Source organism: Anabrus simplex, chromosome 13 (assembly GCF_040414725.1).
Source record: "Anabrus simplex isolate iqAnaSimp1 chromosome 13, ASM4041472v1, whole genome shotgun sequence".
NCBI lineage: Eukaryota > Metazoa > Arthropoda > Insecta > Orthoptera > Tettigoniidae > Anabrus > Anabrus simplex.
Window position 1 is genome coordinate 52,973,076 of NC_090277.1, and position 22,612 is coordinate 52,995,687.

The following is a 22,612-nucleotide window of genomic DNA, read 5'->3' on the forward strand; positions in this document are numbered from 1 at the left end:
TTACAATACTACTCATAAACAACTGTAAATTAATTCAATAAGAATTCCATTTCAAATTTTAAATGAAATGGCGTTTAGCTTTTAGTGCCGGGAGTGTCCGAGGACAAGTTCAGCTCGCCAGGCGCAGGTCTTTTGATCTGACTCCCGTAGGCGACCTGCACGTTGTGATGAGAATAAAATGATGAAGACAACACATACACCCAGCCCCCGTGTCAGTGAAATTAACGAAGTATGCTTAAAATTCCTGACCCTGCCAGGAATCGAACCCGGGACCCCTGTGAACAACGGCCAGCACGCTAACCATTTAGCCATACAGCCATACTCAAATTTTAAACTGTTACACATTATCCACCAGTGACCAATTCCAATTGTTATTAATAAATCACCTGTGGCAAATATACACCTGTGACAAAAAGGAATGAGTTAAGAATTAAGTGTGACCAATTATAACAATGGCAAAGAAATTGTGACAAATTGCAGGCTGCGACGAAGACAAAGATGGTACCATACTAACTTCGGTTAGGTAAGAACCTATTTATTTTAGATATGGAATAACTGAAGAAAATAGGAAACAAGTGATCATTTTTAAGGTCCTTGTGCGTGGTTCCTAAAAATGAAAATTGAAAGGAAATTAAAATTAATTTTGAGAATAATGAAAACTGCATTTTGATCCAAATTTGTATTTAAAAAAACAAATACAACTGTCTATTCCTTTCATTGGCTTAACATTTGAAGAGATGTAGAAGTGTTATTTATTTTTCCCTCAGAAGTTCTTTGGCATGATGGAAGACAATGATACACATCTGAACAGCCTCAAATGCAACCAGCCTTAGCTGGGACTGAATCTGGAATGGAAGGACAACAACTACCCGACTGCACCACTGAAAACTGTAAACTATAAAAATGATGATGATGATGATGATGATTGTTGTTGTTGTTGTTTAAAGTGGCCTAATATCTAGGTCATCGGTCCCTAACAGTACAAAATGAGACAAAATGTATTGAAAATTTAAAAATTCATGATCATCCACTGACCAGAATAAAAAAATGAGACAATTAAGAATGAATGGATGGATATTAATTTAAAACAATCAGTGGATCCAACCCAAAAACTATCATAAAAATTAGTATTACTGACCACAGGACTGCTTCTAAAGCACAATTCTGGATCAAGGATGCTTGTTGTATAAAGGGGTCCAAAATCCAGGTCAACGGCACCTCATAATGGTACTTATCGCTAGTACAGCAGAACAATGGTATTTGTCATGTTGTGGTGCTAATAAAAAATAGCGTAGACTCACGGTATTCCACACATTATGGTACTACTCTCAAGTATTGTACTTCGCACAGGTAACGCAGACCTATGGTGTTTCTCACACAGTGCCTCCACTCATACGCAATACAAACCCATGGTGTTCCTCACTAAGGTGTACTAATCACGGGTGCCAGTATTCCTGTGGTGTTCCTCATATAGTGGGTACTAATCATAAGCAACGCAGAGCCACAGTGTCGCTGATATAGTGGTACTAATCACAGGCAATGCCCAGACCCGTGGTGTTTCTTGCAATGGTACTAATCACAAGTACTGGAAAACCCACACAGACTCGCCTTATGTTGCTGCTAATCACAAACCTATTGTGTACCTAACATAGTGGTACTACTCGCAAGTAAAGGCAACCCATGGTGTTCCCCGCGTGTTGGTACTAATCACAAGTAGTTTCATGGTTCTAATACAATTATCCCTTGGTCACCCCTTTTAGTTGCCTCTTACGACAGGCAAGGCATACCATGGGTGTATTCTTCATCTGCGTCCCCCACCCACAGGGGGTAGACAGAGAGAAAAAAAGAAGAAAAAAAAGAAGGGATCCGTCACTTCAAAAAATGAAGTAACGGATGTAAAGGGCAAGGGCCATGGAGGGCGTGAAAAGGAAAGACTCCCTAGGCTTCGAATGCTCTAATACCATCGGCATCAGAAAAGAACAAGAGTTGAACAAGGGAGGTCAGACAGGATAGATGAAATTGAGGAGCCTGGCACAAGTAAGTGGAAGCAATGCATGGACTCAGCTAAGGACCTCGTGGTCGCCAGCCAAAGCTCTCGAGGAGAGAGCCCCTGGGGCCCCTTTTAGTCACCTGTTCCAACAGGCAGGGGATACCATGGGTGTAAACTATAAAAACTATAAAAACGCTAGTCTTAAGAATTGATGAGATTTGGAAGAATTGTTCTGACAGTGAGTGGGAAAAGAATAATGATTCTTAACAAATATGACTCTACAAGTATAATTTGAGGAATGATGTATCACATTAAATTATGGAATGTTAATTTTTTTAATTAATTAACCATGTTTTACCTTCTCCCTTCCTACTATTAAATATCACGTCATTCATTTCATCTCATTAACTGCTCTGATGAGGTTGATGTCAGGAAGGGCATTTGGTCAAAAAAACTCACTCTGAAGATTTCATCTTACTTCATACCTGAACCCGTAGAGAAACTGGACAAGAGTTGGAATAATTTTATTAAATATTATTACACTCGATCCACAAACTGTATACCCTGAAAAACACTAACTACAATTTAAGAATATGCAGACATTAACAACTATCTATAAATAATTCACCTGAGTAGGAGCTGGATGGCAATATCTCCCAGTCATCAGAATCCACAGAGTTTGTTCTTCCTTCGATGAGCTTAAGCTCTTTCTCCACAGACGGAGAGAGAAAACTAAGGTCAGGACCTTCATCAGACTTGGAAGCATTTTCCAAGAGGGGAAATAACACTTGTACACCACCAATCCCATTCACAACATCCTGTGTGGAAAAGAGAATGACAAAAAAACAATTGAAACACAGTAAGACAACAGAATCAGGATTGGAACACATTCATGAATAGAGAATGGTGGGATGGAGCCAAATTTGTTTCAACAAACCTAGGTAAGAGGAAGATGATGATGATTATTATTATTATTATTATTATTATTATTATTATTATTATTATTATCATCATCATTATTAATGGAAGTGAAGCGTGGACCCTGAGGAAATGCGATGAGAGAAGAATAACTACAGCTGAAATGAAATACATGCGGCGAACAGCAGGAGTCATTAAGTGGGAACACACAAGAAATACAGAAGTGCTGAATGACCTTGAAAGCAGACCTATATTTGAATACATCTATGAATACCAGAGAAATTGGTTAGAACACCTAAACAGGATGGACAGAAGCAGGATCCCCAAAGCAGTCATAAACTACTGCCCCAGTGGGAAGAGATCTCTGGGACGCCCCAGGAAGAGATGGCATGAAAATGCAAATCTTTTGTATAGACCATAAGAGTTCTTCTGTAGGACTAATACATGAAAGGAGGATTATTATTATTATTATTATTATTATTATTATTATTATTATTATTATTATTATTATTATTATTATTATTATTATTAGCCTGCCTGGTCACTAAGGTGTCAAATCTACATGGTTAAATTTTCAGCAGCAGAATGTTGGCCGGCAGGGTAGGAGAGAGGTGGTCGTATACAATTTCTAATCTCTAGATCAGGGCCTCTCAGGGTGCATGCGCGTGGTGCATGCACTGTGCACGGTGCAAGAGACTACTTGGCTTGGTTGACCGGAGTGCAGACCCCCCACTCCTCGATTTGGAGCAATAGCGCTTACTCTCTCTTTCCTCACGACTGACTCGCTCGCTCCGCCTGTCTCCTGTCTCCCTCTGCCCCACTTGCGCCGTAGCGCTCCAAATCCAAGCTGACTTGAGCCGAGCATAGGCGAGTTGAGCCGAGCTTAGCCGAGTAGCCCAGAGACGAAGCGTTGACCCGAGCCATGCCGAGCGGCAGCGATGCACAGTGCACGGAGCTCTTGCGCCTCTATCTGCACGCGTGAGATTTTGGGCGTTTGAGAGGCCCTGCTCTAGATGGAGAGCCAAAACCCGGGCGTCAATTCCATATCTCAACACAGTGTTCACATGGAGTAAATGTAATGGTGTATGGCGTTTAGTGCCGGGACTGTCCGAGGACATGTTCAGCTCGCCAGGTGCAGGTCTTTTGATTTGACGTCCGTAGGCAACCTGCGCATCATGAGGAGGAAATTATGATGAAGGCGACACATACACCCAGCCCCCGTGTCAGCGAAATTAACCAATGATAATTAAAATTCCCGACCCTGCCGGGAATTGAACCCGGGACCCCTGTGACCAAAGGCCAGCATGCTAACTATTTATCCATGGAGCCAGACTTCACATGGAGCGAGGGCACATGATGCTGCTGATGGTAATTTGTCTATCGGATGGGGACATAAAACTTTCAGCAGACCCCTTGGTGCTATTAGGCAGAAGTAGGCTATGTGCTGGCACCACTCCCTTCCTACTATTACACATCATCTCATTAACTCCTCTGATGAGTTTGACATCAGGAAGGGCATTTGGTCATACAAACTTGCTCTGAAGATTTCATCTTCCTTCATACCCGAACTCAGAGAAACTGGACAAGAGTTGGAATAATATTATTAAATTATTGTGACAAGGATGAATGGTGAAAGAGCAGGGGAGGGTGGCAAGAGGCTACAATGAGCAATGAGGGCACGGCACCAGCAAGCAAAACAACAGCCCCGGGTCTTTAAAAGTAGCTGGAAGCTGGCTAACAATGGAGAAAATGCTCAGAATGATCCGGAAGTGGAAACCGCAAGAATCTTTTGCTGGCCTGTATAGGGAGTGAAGCTGACAAATGTCAGTAGCTCTGGAGTCATCTTCAAGTGAGTGCGAGAGAGTTGTGAGTCAGTCACGAGACATTCAGCAGTGTGCCAATGAATAGCAAGCTGGATGGTTACAGAGAGCTCAGCGCTGTATGAGAATCGAGTAGTTAATTGAAGTGAATGGCTCTCAGAATGACACTGGGATATGAGAAGCCATATTGGAGAGCAGGAGTTTTACACAGAACAGGAATTACAGGGACATGACTTCATTTCAATAATCTTATATATACTGATCAGAGTTCAACCTGAGGTCCCTTTAATAAGTTTCAGAGCCACAACTCATAAGGAAGCAGCTCACCTTTACACTCTTTGTATGGCAGAGTGTAGCTATCACATGCCCATTGTATTTGTTAGCTGATGCTAGGTCCAGGCAGGAGTTATTCCAACAAGCAGCTGGAGAGAAACAGAATACAAGTTTGGAGCTCAGTTCAGTGTAGTCCGGTTGATCTTCAAGAGCAAACAGAGAATGACAATTAGGCCCTGAAACAAGAAAATAAGTTCCTTATATTCATAATTAATTGGAAGACAGAATTCATACATGCATTTAAAATTACACAATAGAATCTCAACATTCTTCACACTCTAAAATTTCTGTAAAAACAAGGCATAGGATCAAGCAATGGAAATTTTGTGATGCAAGTTATATTATTTGTATAACTGAAAACAATTTTCAATATATTATAGACTGTATGTGGAGCCTCCGTGGCTCAGACAGCAGCGCGTTGGCCTCTCACGGCTGGATACCATGGTTTAAATCCTGGTCACCCCATGTGAGATTTGTGCTGGACAAAGTGGAGGCAAGACAGGTTTTTCTCCGGGTACTCCGGTTTTCCCTGCCATCTTTCATTCCAGCAACACATTCCATTCTCATTCCATAGCATCTATCAGTCATTAATATATCACTTTGGGAGTGGCGACCCCATCGTACTAACAGCCTATATATGGTTCATTCATTACATCCCTGGCCCGGTCAAAGACTGGAAAACAGATTGTAGGTTTTCATTATAGTCTGTATGTCATAAATTTAATTTTAATCATGTGTATAGAAGTTAGGTCTGTCTGTTAGGTCATCAGCCCAGAGGCTGGCTGGATCCTCAAAGAGCACCACCAAAAGACTATGCAGTTAGAAGAAAACCACAAAAAACCAATGACAGCACCAAAATGAGGCATACTATGCAAGATGAGGAGTGAAGTAGTTTGCCATTGTTTTCCTCACTGGGCCAGACAGTGCTATTGTAGCATGAACCTATGAACAACACATTTGATCACTCAGCACCACCCATACCCCAACAGCTTCCGTATTGTCACAGCCATGGATCCATCAAGAAATGACAGCAGGCAAAGTAACTTAGGTATTTAAGGTTATATTTATTGGTTGTAAATAACCCTTGATATATTTAAAGTCATTCAGGAAACTTGTTTAAATCTGTATTACTCAGGGGGGATCAATACTTGCTCCCTGGAGACAAGACAAGAGTTTCACCCGCACGGAACGACTGTCCTTTGTTTAGATGCTCGCGGCCTTCTCAGGAAGGATGTTGTCAGGCGGTGCTCATACTTAGGAACTAATGAGCGAGTGGTGCTCCGATAGTTGGTGGTGGTGGTGATTCTTACACCATTGATCTGGACTGGTTCTCTCCATGCGGATGGTTAGGATAGGACCTGGACAAGACCCGTGATATAGTGACAAGTAAAGGGGGTCTGGGGTCCTTGCGCTTTTATTGTCCTGGGGTTGGTAACGGAATATGATCATCATAAATGATGGGAATGAGATCATGTGCCACTTTACATTGGCCAATAGGAATGCAAGTAGCTACTTCAGCAATGAAAATGTCACGTAATACTCTTCATTAGGTTATAAAAGTAAGTGTACTTCCGGGGGTAGGATGGTGGGTTCCTGGACATCGCTATGAACACAACTCTCCTCTGAGATGCATTCCAAGTAAGATTTCATTAATTTCAACTCGCTTATAATGTTAGAAAAATCTTTTCTCCAGGTGTCAATTTTTACCCTCAGGGGAAGTTACGTTAAGCTTACATCAATCAATCAATCAATCAATCAATCAATCAATCAATACTGATCTGCATTTAGGGCAGTCGCCCAGGTGGCAGATTTCCTATCTGTTGCTTTCCTAGCCTTTTCCTAAATGATTTCAAAGAAATTGGAAATTTATTGAACGTCTCCCTTGGTAAGTTATTCCAATCCCTAACTCCCCTTCCTATAAAGGAATATTTGCCCCAGTTTGTCCTCTTGAATTCCAACTTTATCTTCATATTGTGATCTTTCCTACTTTTATAAACGCCACTCAAACTTATTCATCTACTAATGTCATTCCACGCCATCTCTCTGCTGACAGCTTGGAACACACCACTTTACATGTTATAAACCTCATTTTAGGTCCGTATTGAAAATTTAACAGTTCAACAATGATAAAGGTGTTTTAATTTATTCCACCTATTCAATACTTATATTTTCACGTATAGTTGTTACATAATTAAATTCTTAGAATTCTTAGAATTTAATTATGTAACAACTATACGTGAAAATATAAGTATTGAATAGGTGGAATAAATTAAAACACCTTTATCATTGTTGAAACACACCACTTTGTCTAGCAGCTCTTCTTCTTTCTCTCAATTCTTCCCAGCCCAAACTTTCCAACATTTTTGTAACGCTACTCTTTTGTCGGAAATCACCCAGAACAAATCGAGCTGCTTTCCTTTGGATTTTTTCCAGTTCTTGAATCAGGTAATCCTGGTGAGGGTCCCATACACTGGAACCATACTGTTGTATGTCCTCCGCTCTCTTCGCTCAGTGCCAGCCAGCCAGCCGCACGCACGCAAGCGTGGATCATTCGAGACTCGACGCGCAGTCTTCAGTGCGCGTGTCTGTTACGTCGTGTGGAGTATATAAGGAGCTCCCTGTCTGTCACTCATCAGGATTCTCCCAAGTGTCCTGCTCCAGAATACACTGAACGTCGAACACGGAGGCTACTCCTCTTAAAAATGTGTCTCGACCAGGTGGACGGAATTCTGGTAGTATGAGGTTTCACCTCAGGTCACTACTCCACTTTCCAGTTCCTTCATCCATGTCGAGCCCCGATGTTGTATGCCATACATCCCCTAGCTCACTCAATCTCCGACACACACATTAGATTCTCTAATTGTGAACATAGCTTTCGTTTAGTACAAGCTTATGAACTCAGACACTTCAAGTTAGAAGGAACTCTCTTAGCTAATCTATGCTAGTGCAAATGATAGTTTTCAACTATCACGAACTATATCTTTCCCAAGAACTATCTTTTCAAGATAGCAGTGAGTGTAAATACATTCAGAGTGTACATAGTGTAGAGAAACAGAAACTCTCTCAAGATTAATCATCTACTTTGCTTCAAGAAAATTTTATGTTTTATTCCTGTACATACTGTAGAATTCTGTGTGAAGCAAATAAATAAGTTGTGTTCTTGTAAACCTTATCTTGTTTACAACACATACTCTAGTTGGGGTCTTACCAGAGACTTATATGCCCTCTACTTTACATCTTTACTACAACCCCTAAACACCCTCATAACCATGTGCAGAGATCTGTACCCTTTATTTACAATCCCATTTATGTGATTACCCCAATGAAGATCTTTCCTTATATTAACACCTAGATACTTACAATGATCCCCAAAAGGAACTTTCACCCCATCAACGCAGTAATAAAAACTGAGAGGACTTTTCCTATTTGTGAATCTCACAACCTGACTTTTAACCCCGTTTATCCACATACCATTGCCTGCTGTCCATCTCACAACATTTGAGGTCACGTTGCAGATGCTCACAATCTTGTAACTTATTTATCACTCTATAGAGAATAACATCATCCGCAAAAAGCCTTATCTCCAATTCCACTGCTTTACTCATATCATTTATATATATGTAAGAAAACATAAAGGTCCGATAATACTGCCTTGAGGAATTCCCCTCTTAATGATTACAGGGTCAGATAAAGCTTCACCTACTCTAATTCTCTGAGATTATTTTCTAGAAATATAGCAACCCATTCAGTCACTCTTTTGTCTAGTCCAATTGCACTCATTTTTGCCAGTAGTCTCCCATGATCCACCCTATCAAATGCTTTAGACAGGTCAATTGCGATACAGTCCATTTGACCTCCAGAATCCAAGATATCTGCTATATCTTGCTGGAATCCTACAAGTTGAGCTTCAGTGGAATAACCTTTCCTAAAACCGAACTGCCTTATATCGAACCAGTTATTAATTTCACAAACATGTCTAATATAATCAGAAAGAATGCCTTCCCGAAGTTTACATACAATGCATGTCAAACTTACTGGCCTGTAATTTTCAGCTTTATGTCTATCACCCTTTCTTTTATACACAGGGGCTACAATAGCAACTCTCCATTCATCTGGTATAGCTCCTCCGACCAAACAATAATCAAATAAGTACTTCAGATATGGTACTATATCCCAACCCATTGCCTTTAGTATATCCCCAGAAATCTGATCAATTCCAGCCGCTTTTCTATTTTTCAACTTTTGTATCTTATTGTAAATGTCATTGTTATCATATGTAAATTTTATTACTTCTTTGGCCTTAATCTCCTCCTCTATCTCGACATTATCCTTGTAACCAACAATCTTTACGTACTGCTGACTGAATACTTCTGCCTTTTGAAGATCCTCACATACACACTCCCCTTGTTCATTAATTATTCGTGGAATGTCCTTCTTGCTTATCACTTGTAAATAAACCATTCCTGTTTCCCAAGTTGCTCAGGAAAACCCCAACAAACAAGAGACCGAGAGAGAGAGAGAGAGAGAGAGAGAGAGAGAGAATGTTTTTAATGAAAATGAGCTTCCTGTACTAAGGATGTGTTTTATAATCTAATAATTAGATGTCTGTAGATATCTTTAGGTTATGTGCCATGACAATTCTAGGACAGATACTTACAAAGGCCTTCCTGATGTTATTATAAGATCTTCCAGACATTTTGAAGTAATACTGTGTTGTAAGAGAACAGAATTATCTAGAATCCTAGCCAATATGTATATATATATGATGAGTGTTGTGAGAAGTCGACGTTGAGTTGTGCAGAGATGCGAGTTTGGTGGTTTTTGTAATTCAGTTGTTTTGATACCACAAGGTCACAGATCAGCAGTGAGTTATTAAGGAAGTTGTCTTGTGTATATCACATCGGTAAATCATCATGGTTTCGTAGAGTGATGGTGGGGCGCAAACCCAAAGTCTCCCACATGCAAGTTTACATCAACATGACCCGTTCCACATAGCCAACTTGCTATGTTTATACCACTCTGTCTCCAATTTCCTTCCCCAGATCTTGCACTAAAATCTCAATGAGTTTAAAATTACCTCCTTCATGTAGACTTTTAACGTGCTGTTGCGTCAGGGCCTCTTGGAAGAGGCAGGCCAATCCAATCTGTCCTTTGAGACACATAGGTGATCCTAGAATGGCGTCTTGCATGCCAGCAGGAAAACTCTTGACGTTGGGATCCAGAGGTGTGGACGAACGTAAGGGGAGTGTAAAGTAGTTTGGGACCTGGTTGATGAGCGACGGCAGCAGACCTCTGTCGGTGATGCTGCTGAGAGGTCCACGATCACTCCCACTAGCCTTCCCTTCTACAGTCCCCGAGGTATTGACAGTCCTGTGTACCACCGAACCTATCGTACAGTAGGTGAATGGCTGAAAGAAAGAAGACACAAAAAATCAGCAAAGATCACACAAGTGAATAAGCACAGAGAATTGGAAAAGTATCTCTTCGGTAGTTCAGTAGATAATTACCATTACATAACCGTCAATCATTGCATGACCAGAAAAAAACACACGAAATTCAGAAATCCAATGTGCATAAGTAAGTGAAGAAATGAGCTGCGTAATGATGAATTTTTTTTTTTTGCTAGTGGCTTTATGTCGCACCAACACAGATAGGTCTTATGGCGACAATGGGATAGGAAAGACCTGGGAGCCGGAAGGAAGTGGCCATGGGCTGCCGGAAGTGGGATTCAAACCTACTATCTCCCGGATGCAAGCTCACAGCCGCGCGCCCCTAACCGCATGGCCAACTTGCCCGGTAATGATGAAATTAGAAACTACTGTACGTTCTTTACTCTATGGAAAAACAAAAACAAAAAAAAAACCTTAGGATATTGCCACCTGCCATTCATAATTGCGCAAAATGCAGATAGTATGGCGCGCTATTTGAATGACGATATATCACTGTCTGGCATTCTACAGGGTACGATGAATAGCAAGAACATAATCACACTGATATACTCACGTCTGTCATCGAAGGAGACTTCACTGTAACTCCCATTCTCTGTACTCCATCAATGTATACTGATAACTGGTTCTGACCGAAAGGCCTCCTAGAAAAGAAAGACATACAAAGATGATCAATAAGAGTGTACATATTTACTTTCAGGAGACTGGAACATATGTTTGGTTTGATCATTGTAAGCAACCTCCAACTAGCAATTCCAGTGCTGCCCCGCAATCATGATATATGATTGTAGGACGGAAGAGGGTAAAACCTGGTGCCGGCACATAGCCTAATGCTGTAGAATAGCATCACGAGGTCTGCCCAAGGCTTAACATCCCCATTCGAAGGACGAATCAGCATCAACAGTCATATGCCCCCACTCCATATGAACACTGTGGAAAAATTTGCAACTGAATCCAGGCTTCTGGCACACAACCTAGTGATTAGGAATTGTATACCACCATCTCTCCTACCCTGCTGGCCAAAATTCTGATGGAGAAAATTTTTCTGACCAGCAGGATTCAAACCATGTAACCACAGTGTCAATGCCATATACAGTAGACTTGACACCTGGTAATGAGTTTGAAGGCTACTGGAGGCGCTGTTATGAACCTGAGCATGTCAAAACAGGGACTGATGATTCATGTCAGTACTGAGAACACGTGTGTAGCGATTCGTGGCATCAGCCGCAACGATGCCAAAGCGGATTGACTCTTACTGGTAGGGCTACATAACAGCCCTTTCCGATGCTAAATATAGTTATCCTCAATCCAAGGAACGTGCAAGAAGCATGATTTCTTAATATCAAAGAACGGTATCCGTGCTGTATGGAATAAAAAAGGCAAAGCCCGACTGGGCTTAATTCCAGAGGGGAAAAAAAGCAGGCAAATCCACGACCAGCATCCAGCCGTACGCCACAAGTGGTAAGGAAAGTGAAGGGCCTTCTCAGGTGGTAACCCTGCCCCCCAAAGGACTATGCACGTAAGTTGTGGATGTCTGTTTCAACAGTTAAGACCATAATCAACAAGGACCTGCAATTACAAAAGCAGCATAAGCGCCGAGTTCGCAAGCTGTTCCCTCGTCACGTTTCGGAATGTTGCACGAAGGCAAGAAAGCTGTATGAGGAGGTTATCTGGCAGGGAACAGATGGAAAAATGTGGTGACATTAGACGAAGCGTACGTGTACCTTGCTGACTGTAATAAACCCTGCTCGATTTACTACCGCCCTAGAGACAAACAAAAATTTATCAAACATTGTATGGGGTAAAGAATATCAGAAAAGTTTTCCAAGGGGTTTCATGATAATCGCTGGATACTGCTGCAATGTCACTAATAATGTGAAGGTGAACTCTACATACTATCAGCAAGAGGTTTTAATACCCATTTACAACACAGATATCCCAGCATTGTATGAGAGAGCAAAAAGTCAGCTAGGGGTACATCAAGACAAAGCATCCAGCCACACAAGTCTGTTCTTAGAGAGATGGAAACTGGAATCTGCGCAATTCCTTTTACTGATATTCCGATGAAGGCACCCGATGGGTCACCCACGGACTTGTGCGCATCTGGACTCCTAAAAAGGGCCTTAGGAAATAGACATCTACGCACTATCAATGACCTCTAGAAAGCCTGTCAGGAGGAGTGGGGTAAGATAGACAAGCTAGCTCTGCGAAAAAGTCTGCTGCAATGGAAATTATGTTGTTGGACTATAGCTAGAAATGCTGGCTTTCCAACTGAGCAAGATCGTTGGTGGAGACATGGCTTTTCGAAAGCTAATTACCCTTCAAATATCGTCCCCAGAAATCTTTTTTTTTTTTTTTCTTCTTTCTAGGGGCTTTACGTCGCACCGACACAGATAGGTCTTATGGCGACGATGGGATAGGAAAGGCCTAGGAGTTGGAAGGAAGCGGCCGTGGCCTTAATTAAGGTACAGCCCCAGCATTTGCCTGGTGTGAAAATGGGAAACCACGGAAAACCATCTTCAGGGCTGCCAATAGTGGGATTCGAACCTACTATCTCCCGGATGCAAGCTCACAGCCGCGCGCCTCTACGCGCACGGCCAACTCGCCCGGTCCCAGAAATCCTGAATGACCTTCTGTATATACAATACATAAATACTTGGTTGCTAGGAAAATGTGGACAGCAGATTAACAATAATATCAGTGCAGTTTTTTGCTGCATGCCATAAAACATATTGAAATTTTCAGTTACAGCCAAACGTATCGATGGACAAAATTAATTTCCTTAATTGCTGAACATGATACAAGAAGAGTACGAACTGTTGGTCACCTTCAGAGATATTAAACTACATTTCCATTACAAACCAGTGTTGAAAATGCACAAATTATTTTAAATAGCTTGATGGCTCAGATGGCATGACTGCCTTCATCAGGCGATAACCAGAATGTTCTGGAATTGTGTCGCCATCTGGACAGCTAGCTGCTGATGAGACATACCAATTTCTTATTTATGTTTATGTGGAAGGCCAGCAGCAATTCTCACAACAAATACAACGTGAGTAAGGAGCAATGGCGTATAGATACTTTAAGGCAGCAAGGACACTCCAGGGATCATTAATGAACAAGGGAGTGTATATGTGAGAACTTACAGAAAGCAGAGGTACTGGCAAATTACTGAAATTTATCCATGATAATAAAGACATTTACAAATACAAAAGTTAAAAGCTAGGAAAGCAGCTGGGACTGATATATTAAAGGCTATGGGTTGGGATATAGTGCCATATCTAAAATCCTTATTTGATTACTGTTTGCATGAAGGAGCGATACCAAATGAATGGAGAGTTGCAATAGTAACCCCAGTATACAAGGGAAAGGGTGAAAAACAAAGCAGATAATTACAAGCCAGACAGCTTGACATGTGCTGTTTGGTAAGCTCTGGGAAAGCATTCTTTCTGATTATATTAGACATTTTTGTGAAATTACTAAATGGTTTGACTGAAGACAGTTTGAGTTTAGGAAAGGTTATTCCAGAGACACTCAACTTGTAGGATTCCAGCAAGATATAGCAGATATTTTAGATTCAGGAGATCAAATGGACTGTTTCACTATTGACCTATCCCAGGCTTTAGAAAGGACAGATCATGGGAGATTACAGACTAAAATGGACAAGACAAAATGAGTGGCCACATTTAAATAGAACTCAGAGAATTAAAGTAGTTGAAGTGGTATATGATCGTGTAATGATTAGGATGGGAGTCCCCGCAGGGCAGTATTACTGGATCTTTATGTTTTAATAATAAATAATGTTATTTGATTTACGTCCCACTAACTACTTTTACGGTCTTCGGAGATGCCGAGGTGCCGAAATTTAGTCCCACAGGAGTTCTTTTACGTGCCAGTAAATCTACCGACACGAGGCTGTCGTATTTGAGCACCTTCAAATACCACCGGACTGAGCCAGGATCGAACCTGCCAAATTGGGGTTAGAAGGTCAGCGCCTTAACCGTCTGAGCCACTCAGCCCGGCTCTTTATGTTTTCTTAATATATACACACACATACAAATTATACGAGTAAAGAACAGGAATCGCAGATAAGGCTGTAAGCGGATGATGTTATTCTATACAGAGTAATAAATAAGTTGCAGGATTGTGAGTGAGTGCATGGTGACCTAAACATTGTTGAGAGATGGACATTGGACAATGGTATGATGGTAAATGGGATGGAAAGTCAAGTTGTAAGTTTCACCAAGAGGAAAAGTCATCTCGGTTTTAATTACTGTATTAAACATTGAATTATAAAATAATCATGAGGTGTCTTAAATAAAGGAACATGTTTCGTTCGACATAGCGAACATCATCAGCCTTAATTTACAAGGATTAGGTCAGGGTCCTGAGCTGAATGATAAAAATTGTTAAAAGAGTGACAATACCATAATAAAAAGTAAAATGATAACATTAAACATGAAATTATAACAATATGTACAGATTAACAGCAAGTATGCAGAGGAATACTTTGAATGATGGTAGTCTATAAAGTTAAAACAAACATTAGGTTGTAAAAGTAAAAAGATATAGATATAGTAGATCTTAAATTATATGTCAATGCGTGAAGCGTGGATTAATTGTTGACTATGGAGTTCTTAATTGAGCAAAACAAAAGTTAAAATAGAGTTTATTGATTAGTGCGAATCAAGCTGAGTCAGTTAAAAGGCGCAAAGCGACGAAGCTAAGGTTGAAATGACGTAAACTTCAGTAGTTAGGAATTCTGTAGGAGAGCCAACACAATGCCAGAAGGAAATACAGGACCCTGACCTAATCCTTGTAAATTAAGGCTGATGATGTTCGCTATGTCGAACGAAACATGTTCCTTTATTTAAGACACCTCATGTTTATTTTATAATTCAATGAGTAATATAATGTATTGAGTAGGTGGTTGTGATTAAAAGGATTTTATAATTTTAATATATTGTCCTCAATAGGTATCTATTATGAGATTAATTACATGTAACTTAGCTGCCTACCAGGCTACGAAAAGGAATAGATATCTTAATCTCAAAGTCAAGGTCAGCAAAATATCTAGAGATATTCAATTTTTAAAAGAATGTATGAAGCATGGACTAATTCCCAAATTTCTAAAACACCTTCAAAGAAAAAACTTTTCGATTTCTGATTTACGTAAAACTCAAACGAAAGTTAATGAATTTTGGTTAAAAAACGAAATCAAGGCGCATTACAAAAAGAAATCGTTCCTAAACCTACAACTTTATAAGACGCATCTTGAAATATCCTCTAGTATGTCCCCATTAGAATGGAGTTCATACTCCATGTTTGTCAATGAAAAGGTACATGACATAGTGAAGACGAAACAAACAACATTAGACAATAAACTGATACAATTGCAAAACACTAAGAATAAACAGAGTAGTGTCAACAGTAAAACTAACCTCCCTTCCGCCGACTTAAATCGTTTTCCTACTACGGTGAACTTATCTAATACTGACTTTTCAGATAATGAACTATCCCTCCTTGATAAAGGCCTGAAATTTAATTGGCCTAACCCGAAAAAAACCGACGATCTGATTACTACAGTCGCGGAAATTGAATCTAACATTCAAAAACTCCCCGTAGAAGTGCATAAAGACATTAAATACGAAATAAAGAAAAAGCTTCCTTTTCTGGCGAAAGAACTGAAAACTACCTCGAATCCGACCCTTAGCAAACAAATACATGATGTAAGAAATAAAATTAATAATAATAATATCATCGTCACTAAAGCTGATAAAGGTCCCACCATAGTATTACTACATAAAGATGACTACATTAAAAAAACCGAAGATTTCTTCGCTAATGGCAGTTTTACTATTATTAGTAAAGATCCCACCCCCAAAATCCAACGAAGTTTGAAGAACCTATTGAAGAATCTGCCGTTCTTACTACAAGAACACAAGTATCAGAGGCTTATAATAATGAACCCGAAACTTCCAACTGCAAAAGCTTTGCCTAAAATCCATAAAAAAGACGTACCTATACGCCCTATCATCAACTGCATGAACAGCCCTTCTTACAAAGTTTCAAAATTTTTGCATAATTTTCTCAGTAAACACTTTAAATTCAATAATACAGCCTATATAAGAAATTCCATTGAATTTTGTGAAAAATTATCGAAATTCAATCTTGAGCATAATCATATAATGGTATCCTATGATATTACCAATATGTATTCCAATATTCCGGTAAGCAAAACTGTCAAGATTATTAAATCAAACCTTTTAAAACACAGTAACCTTAGCAAATGCGAAATAGATAATTTCATCAGTCTGTTAGAATTTGTACTTAATAACAACTATTTCACCTTCAATAATAGAATATACCATCAAAAGGGCCTAGCAATGGGTGACCCGATCTCGGGCATTCTAGCTAATATCTTTATGGATGATTTGGAAAATAACAAAATAATCAATAATATTAATGGTCTTCAATTATGGTTAAGGTATGTTGATGACACTTTTGCCATTATAGATACACAGAAAAACGATAGTCATAGTGTGCTAACATCCCTTAATGAGCTTGACAATGATGTCAAATTCACTAAGGAAGATGAGATCAATGGTTCTCTAAACTTTTTAGATTTAAACATTTCAAGAGAGAATAATAAGTTCATTTTTCAAATATTTAGAAAGCCTTCTTGTGCCCCCATCACTATAAGAAACGATTCCTTACATCCGCAATCTCATAAACAGGCTGCATTTTTTAGTCTTGTCTATAGAGCATTAAAAATCCCGCTGACAACTGAAAATCGCAAAAAAGAACTAAACTATATTAAGGATTTAGCCAGAATTAACGGCTATAACCCCTTAATGATTAATAAAATCATTAACAAGATAAAATTAAAAACTGCAACAAAATTGATTCCAGACAAGCCTAAAAAAACGAAATATGCTCCCTTCACCTACACAAATCCAGGCCTATTTCAAGTTACTAACCCTCTAAAGAAATACGATATTAATATCGCTTATAGAACCCGATATACGAACCGTAATATATTCTTCAATTCAAATATAGTTAACATTAATCACAATAAATTCTCGAACTCTGGTATCTATAGGCTTAAATGCACCCATTGTGGATTCTCCTACATCGGACAGACTGGACGTAGCTTTTTGACCAGATACCTTGAACATTACAACGCTTCGAAACATAAAAAGTATTCCGCCATGAGCACCCATATGGAAGAGACTGGCCACAGTTTTACTACAATTGAAAAAGACCTTCAAATCTTGAAATACGTCAATAAAAGTAAACTTATGACAGAGTTTGAGAACATTTACATATTCCTAGACCAGCATTTCAACGGGCATCAAAATTTAAATGATACTTCAGAAATTAAAAGTCCAATAATCGAGAAAATTCCAGAACTACTCTCTCTTTTCAATATAAATAATAATAACTTTACGAGAATCTTTAATTATACAACTGTTAATAATACAACAACTACTACTCTACTGCCCTCTCATGCGACACCCCCTCCACGATTACCCGACCCGCCTAAGGAATCGGTCACCCCTCCTCCTCACATGACTCACTCCCCGCCTCTACGTATACATACATACAATACTAGAAGCAGCAATAAGGTTACTCGCCAGTTTGATTCGCGCAGCCAACGTTAGCGAACACCTCACACTAGTCCCAAGGGTAAGCCTCCTTCTAACTTTTACTAACCTTTTTTTCATTATAACATAATCTTATTCTTCCTCCCTTTTCTTTCTTTTCAGATTTCTAACTCCAATTGTGCCTTAATCTGCTCCATCCATTCTGGTTGCTGGAACTCTCCCTACTTTCAAGTTATAGTCACTTAACGAGTCCACATTGGTGTCCTACGTTGTATAAGTTTAATTCTACTGCTAGCGTGTAAATACGGACTAGTTCAACCTGTATTTCCTTCTGGCATTGTGTTGGCTCTCCTACAGAATTCCTAACTACTGAAGTTTACGTCATTTCAACCTTAGCTTCGTCGCTTTGCGCCTTTTAACTGACTCAGCTTGATTCGCACTAATCAATAAACTCTATTTTAACTTTTGTTTTGCTCAATTAAGAACTCCATAGTCAACAATTAATCCACGCTTCACGCATTGACATATAATTTAAGATCTACTATATCTATATCTTTTTACTTTTACAACCTAATGTTTGTTTTAACTTTATAGACTACCATCATTCAAAGTATTCCTCTGCATACTTGCTGTTAATCTGTACATATTGTTATAATTTCATGTTTAATGTTATCATTTTACTTTTTATTATGGTATTGTCACTCTTTTAACAATTTTTATCATTCAGCTCAGGACCCTGACCTAATCCTTGTAAATTAAGGCTGATGATGTTCGCTATGTCGAACGAAACATGTTCCTTTATTTAAGACACCTCATGATTATTTTATAATTCAATGAGTAATATAATGTATTGAGTAGGTGGTTGTGATTAAAAGGATTTTATAATTTTAATATATTGTCCTCAATACGTATCTATTATGAGATTAATTACATGTAACTTTAATTACTGTGTCGATGGGGTGACGGTATCTCATGGGGAACACTGTAAGTACCTAGGTGTTAATATATGGAACAATCTGCATAGGGTAATGAGGTTGCTAAGAAAGGTTACAAATTGCTACACATGGTTAAAAGAGTATTTAGGGGTTGTAGTAAGAATGTAAAGGCGAGGGCATATAAGTCTCAGGTAAGACCAGAATTAGAGATTGGTACAGTTCATGTGAACCTCACCAGGACTACTTCGTACTAGAAATGGAAAAGATCCAAAGGAAAGCAGCACGATTTGTTCTGGGTGATTTCGGACAAAGGAGTAGTATTGCAAAAAGGTTGCAAACTTTGGGCTGGAAAGACTTGGGAGTAAGGAGACGAGCTGCTCGACTATGTGGTAGGTTCTGAGCTGTCAGTGGAGAGATGGCATGGAATTAGATTAGTAGACTTGAGTGGAGCTTTCAAAAGCAGCAAAGACCATATTATGAAGATAAAGTTGGAATTCAAGAGGGCAAATTGAAGAAATATTCATTTACAGGATGATGAGTACAGGATTGGAATTAATTATCAAGGGAAATGTTCAATCAATTTCCAAGTTCTGTGAAAACATTTAAGAAAAAGATAGGTCAACAATTGATAGAGAATCTGCCACTTCGGCAAAACCCTAAATGTAGATCATCGATGACTGATTGACTGAATATAATGCTGGTACCAATGTTGATGCTTATGTAACCAAGTATCCACAACATTAGACTGTACATAAACAGAATTTTAGCAAAGGTTTACAATTCAGAAAGAAAAGAGCTTAATGGCATTTGTTATGAGCTTCAGAAGGCAAGATTCATTAACCGAAGAAATGCTATACTGATGGATTTTCTTTTTTTAATGGCACCTGATAATTCTCACTGCCATGGAAGTATGCTTTCTAACATAGAACTCACCTAGCTGCTGCATGACATACATCCACACTGTGCCACTGCCCATCCAGAAGAGGAAAGTCTGCAACACAGGCTGTTAAAAACTCTTTCTTACTGTTGAGACTGATGACTAGAGAACCATCTTGACGAAAGAACACTTCTATTCCCACGCCGACATTTGACAAGAGACTGAAACAGAACATTAAAATTTAGCGAATACAACAGGCAAGAGAAATAGTTCTATGAATTATATTTACCTTATACTACTGTGCACTCTAAACTAACTACAAAGTCATCAAAATAGAGAAAATGAGCTGCTCTACCAAATCTGCACTTTGCATCATATTTTGAGAAAGTTTTATTATACGCAAGGGTTCTGTGAAAGAAGATACATGGAACACAATGGTGTAGACAGAGGAATTGCACCTCTTTAGCCTCTTTTAAGTAGTCTTGTTGAGAATATCTTTTTTTTTTGCTAGTTGCTTAACGTCGCACCGACACAGATAGGTCTTATGGCGACGATGGGACAGGAAAGGGCTAGGAGTGGGAAGGAAGCGGCCGAGGCCTTAATTAAGGTACAGCCCCAGCATTTGCCTGGTGTGAAAATGGGAAACCACGGAAAACCATTTTCAGGGCTGCCGACAGTGGGGTTCGAACCTACTATCTCCCGAATACTGGATACTGGCCGCACTTAAGCAACTGCAACTATCGAGCTCGGTCCGAGAATATCTATTAAATATATAACCAGCTTGTGAGAATGTCAGTATGAATGTGGTTTGGATTTTTTTAAACTTATGATTTCTGAAGTTAATATTCATTATTATGTGGTTAAATGTAAGAGAAGGTAATGAACCCCAAATTCACCACAAATAAAGGATTGAAATAAATAGATAATAAATAAATAAAAACTCTGTCTCTGATCATCATTGTCGTCGTCGTCCAGCTCCATGGCTAAATGGTTAGCATGCAGGCCTTTGGTCACAGGGGTTCCGGGATCAATTCCCGGCAGTCGGGAATTTTAACAATCAATGGTTAATTCCGCTGGCATGGGGGCTGGATTTATGTGTTGTCTTCATCATCATTTCAAGCTCATCATGACGCGCAGGTGGCCTATGAGCCAAACATTTCCTCGGACACTCCCGGGACTAAAAGCCATACGCCATTTCATCATCATCATCAAATACTGATCTAAAGTTGATTATTTTTAAATTTAATTTGAAATGCTGTATTCCTGTTTATAAAAAAATACAAGTCCGTGTTGAACTATAAGAAAGTACCTAAGTACATCTGAACATTCAGTAACAGTCACAAAGATAAAAGTTGACTTACTTAAAAAGTTGCCTCCGATAGTTAACTGGACTTCCAGATTCCTGAACATTGTCTAGTCGCACCCAACAGTGGAAACTGAATCCATAACCAGCACCAGGCCACTTCTTGATACCAGGAACACCAATACCATCTGCAACAAGACAAACAAACAAAATCTCTATCAATCAAAGCAGAGCTAGAGTAATGTATAACACAAAATTCAAACACAGAAAGAATAAATGAAAAGAGGAAACTTCCAACAGTGATGTGATACTTGGTAAGATGAATTATGCTTGATATTCAGTGGATTGAGATTATATAATGTTTTCTTCTCAGAGGGAGTTCCAGGAGAAATATTTTGGATGGCCCAAACTTAAAATTACATGCATGCTCATTTTCATACTAATTCGAAAGCAGTGTAATATTCAAAATATCATTAATGCTCCACGTTATCATAATATTTAATAGAATTACTCAAATTGTTTGCAAACAACGCATTGCCTAATTTTTAGAAAATCATAGGGCCATTCAAAAAGAAACGAGCTGGGGGTATAAAATGAAAAGCACTGAAAGGATAGTAATGCAATTGGCTGCAGAAGAAGGTGTGGTCTATATAAGAGTACTGAGGTTCTAACTTCACTGCTGGAGGAACATGGGTGCACACCACGTGACGACAGAGCAAGCACGTGCACACGTTGATCATCTACTGCACCCAGTTGTGCTGACAACAGTGAAATGGAGGCTTCAAAAGAAGAACAAAGAAGTGTAGAGCGTTTGATGATAGCAGAAGGAATGAGGGGAACGAAAATTCATCGAAGAATGGCACAAGAGTACGCAGAACACTGCATGTCCATTACAAGTGTCAAGGCATAGCACAACCGATTCAAGGAAGGGCGGATGTCGTTGGCTGATGATGCACCGTCTGGAACGCCACACCGCATCGTCAATGCCATTGTCCAGCAGATGAATGCTCTCATTATGCGAGACCAGTGAGTTACGATAGCAGACATTGCCGCAGAGGTCGGAGTGAGCGTCGGAAATGGTCAGGACATAATTAAGGACAGACTGAAATTTTTCTAAATGTGCGCCCAATGGGTGCCTCACAGTATTCAACCAGCACAGGAAGATTGTCAAATGGACCTCTCTCTTGAACATCTGCTGCGCTATGCCGAGGAAGGGGACGAGTGTCACGAGTGGTTGCTGGAGACGAGACATGGTGTCGTTACTTCGAACCCAAGTCAAAACCACGAAGTCTCCAGTGGAAGCATACAGTCGCCATGATAAAAAAAATTCAAGGTGTTTATTTTTGAATGGCCCTTATATAAAAAGTGGCATCTACTTTGGC

The 22,612-nt window shown here is 39.6% G+C and overlaps 1 protein-coding gene across 1 annotated transcript in view; it reads right to left on the bottom strand.

Moving 5' to 3' along the window:
* LOC136885056 (neurobeachin-like protein 1) overlaps nucleotides 1-22,612 on the bottom strand; it is a 398,107-nt gene that overhangs the window by 318,701 nt on the left and 56,794 nt on the right. Inside the window, exons 12-17 of the mRNA XM_067157452.2 lie at nucleotides 21,289-21,418; nucleotides 19,984-20,148; nucleotides 11,065-11,152; nucleotides 10,139-10,469; nucleotides 5,056-5,237; nucleotides 2,619-2,808 (exon numbers count right to left, since the gene is read on the bottom strand). Of these exons, the coding sequence (XP_067013553.2) occupies nucleotides 2,619-2,808; nucleotides 5,056-5,237; nucleotides 10,139-10,469; nucleotides 11,065-11,152; nucleotides 19,984-20,148; nucleotides 21,289-21,418 (1,086 nt within the window). The remainder of the gene's footprint in view (nucleotides 1-2,618; nucleotides 2,809-5,055; nucleotides 5,238-10,138; nucleotides 10,470-11,064; nucleotides 11,153-19,983; nucleotides 20,149-21,288; nucleotides 21,419-22,612) is intronic.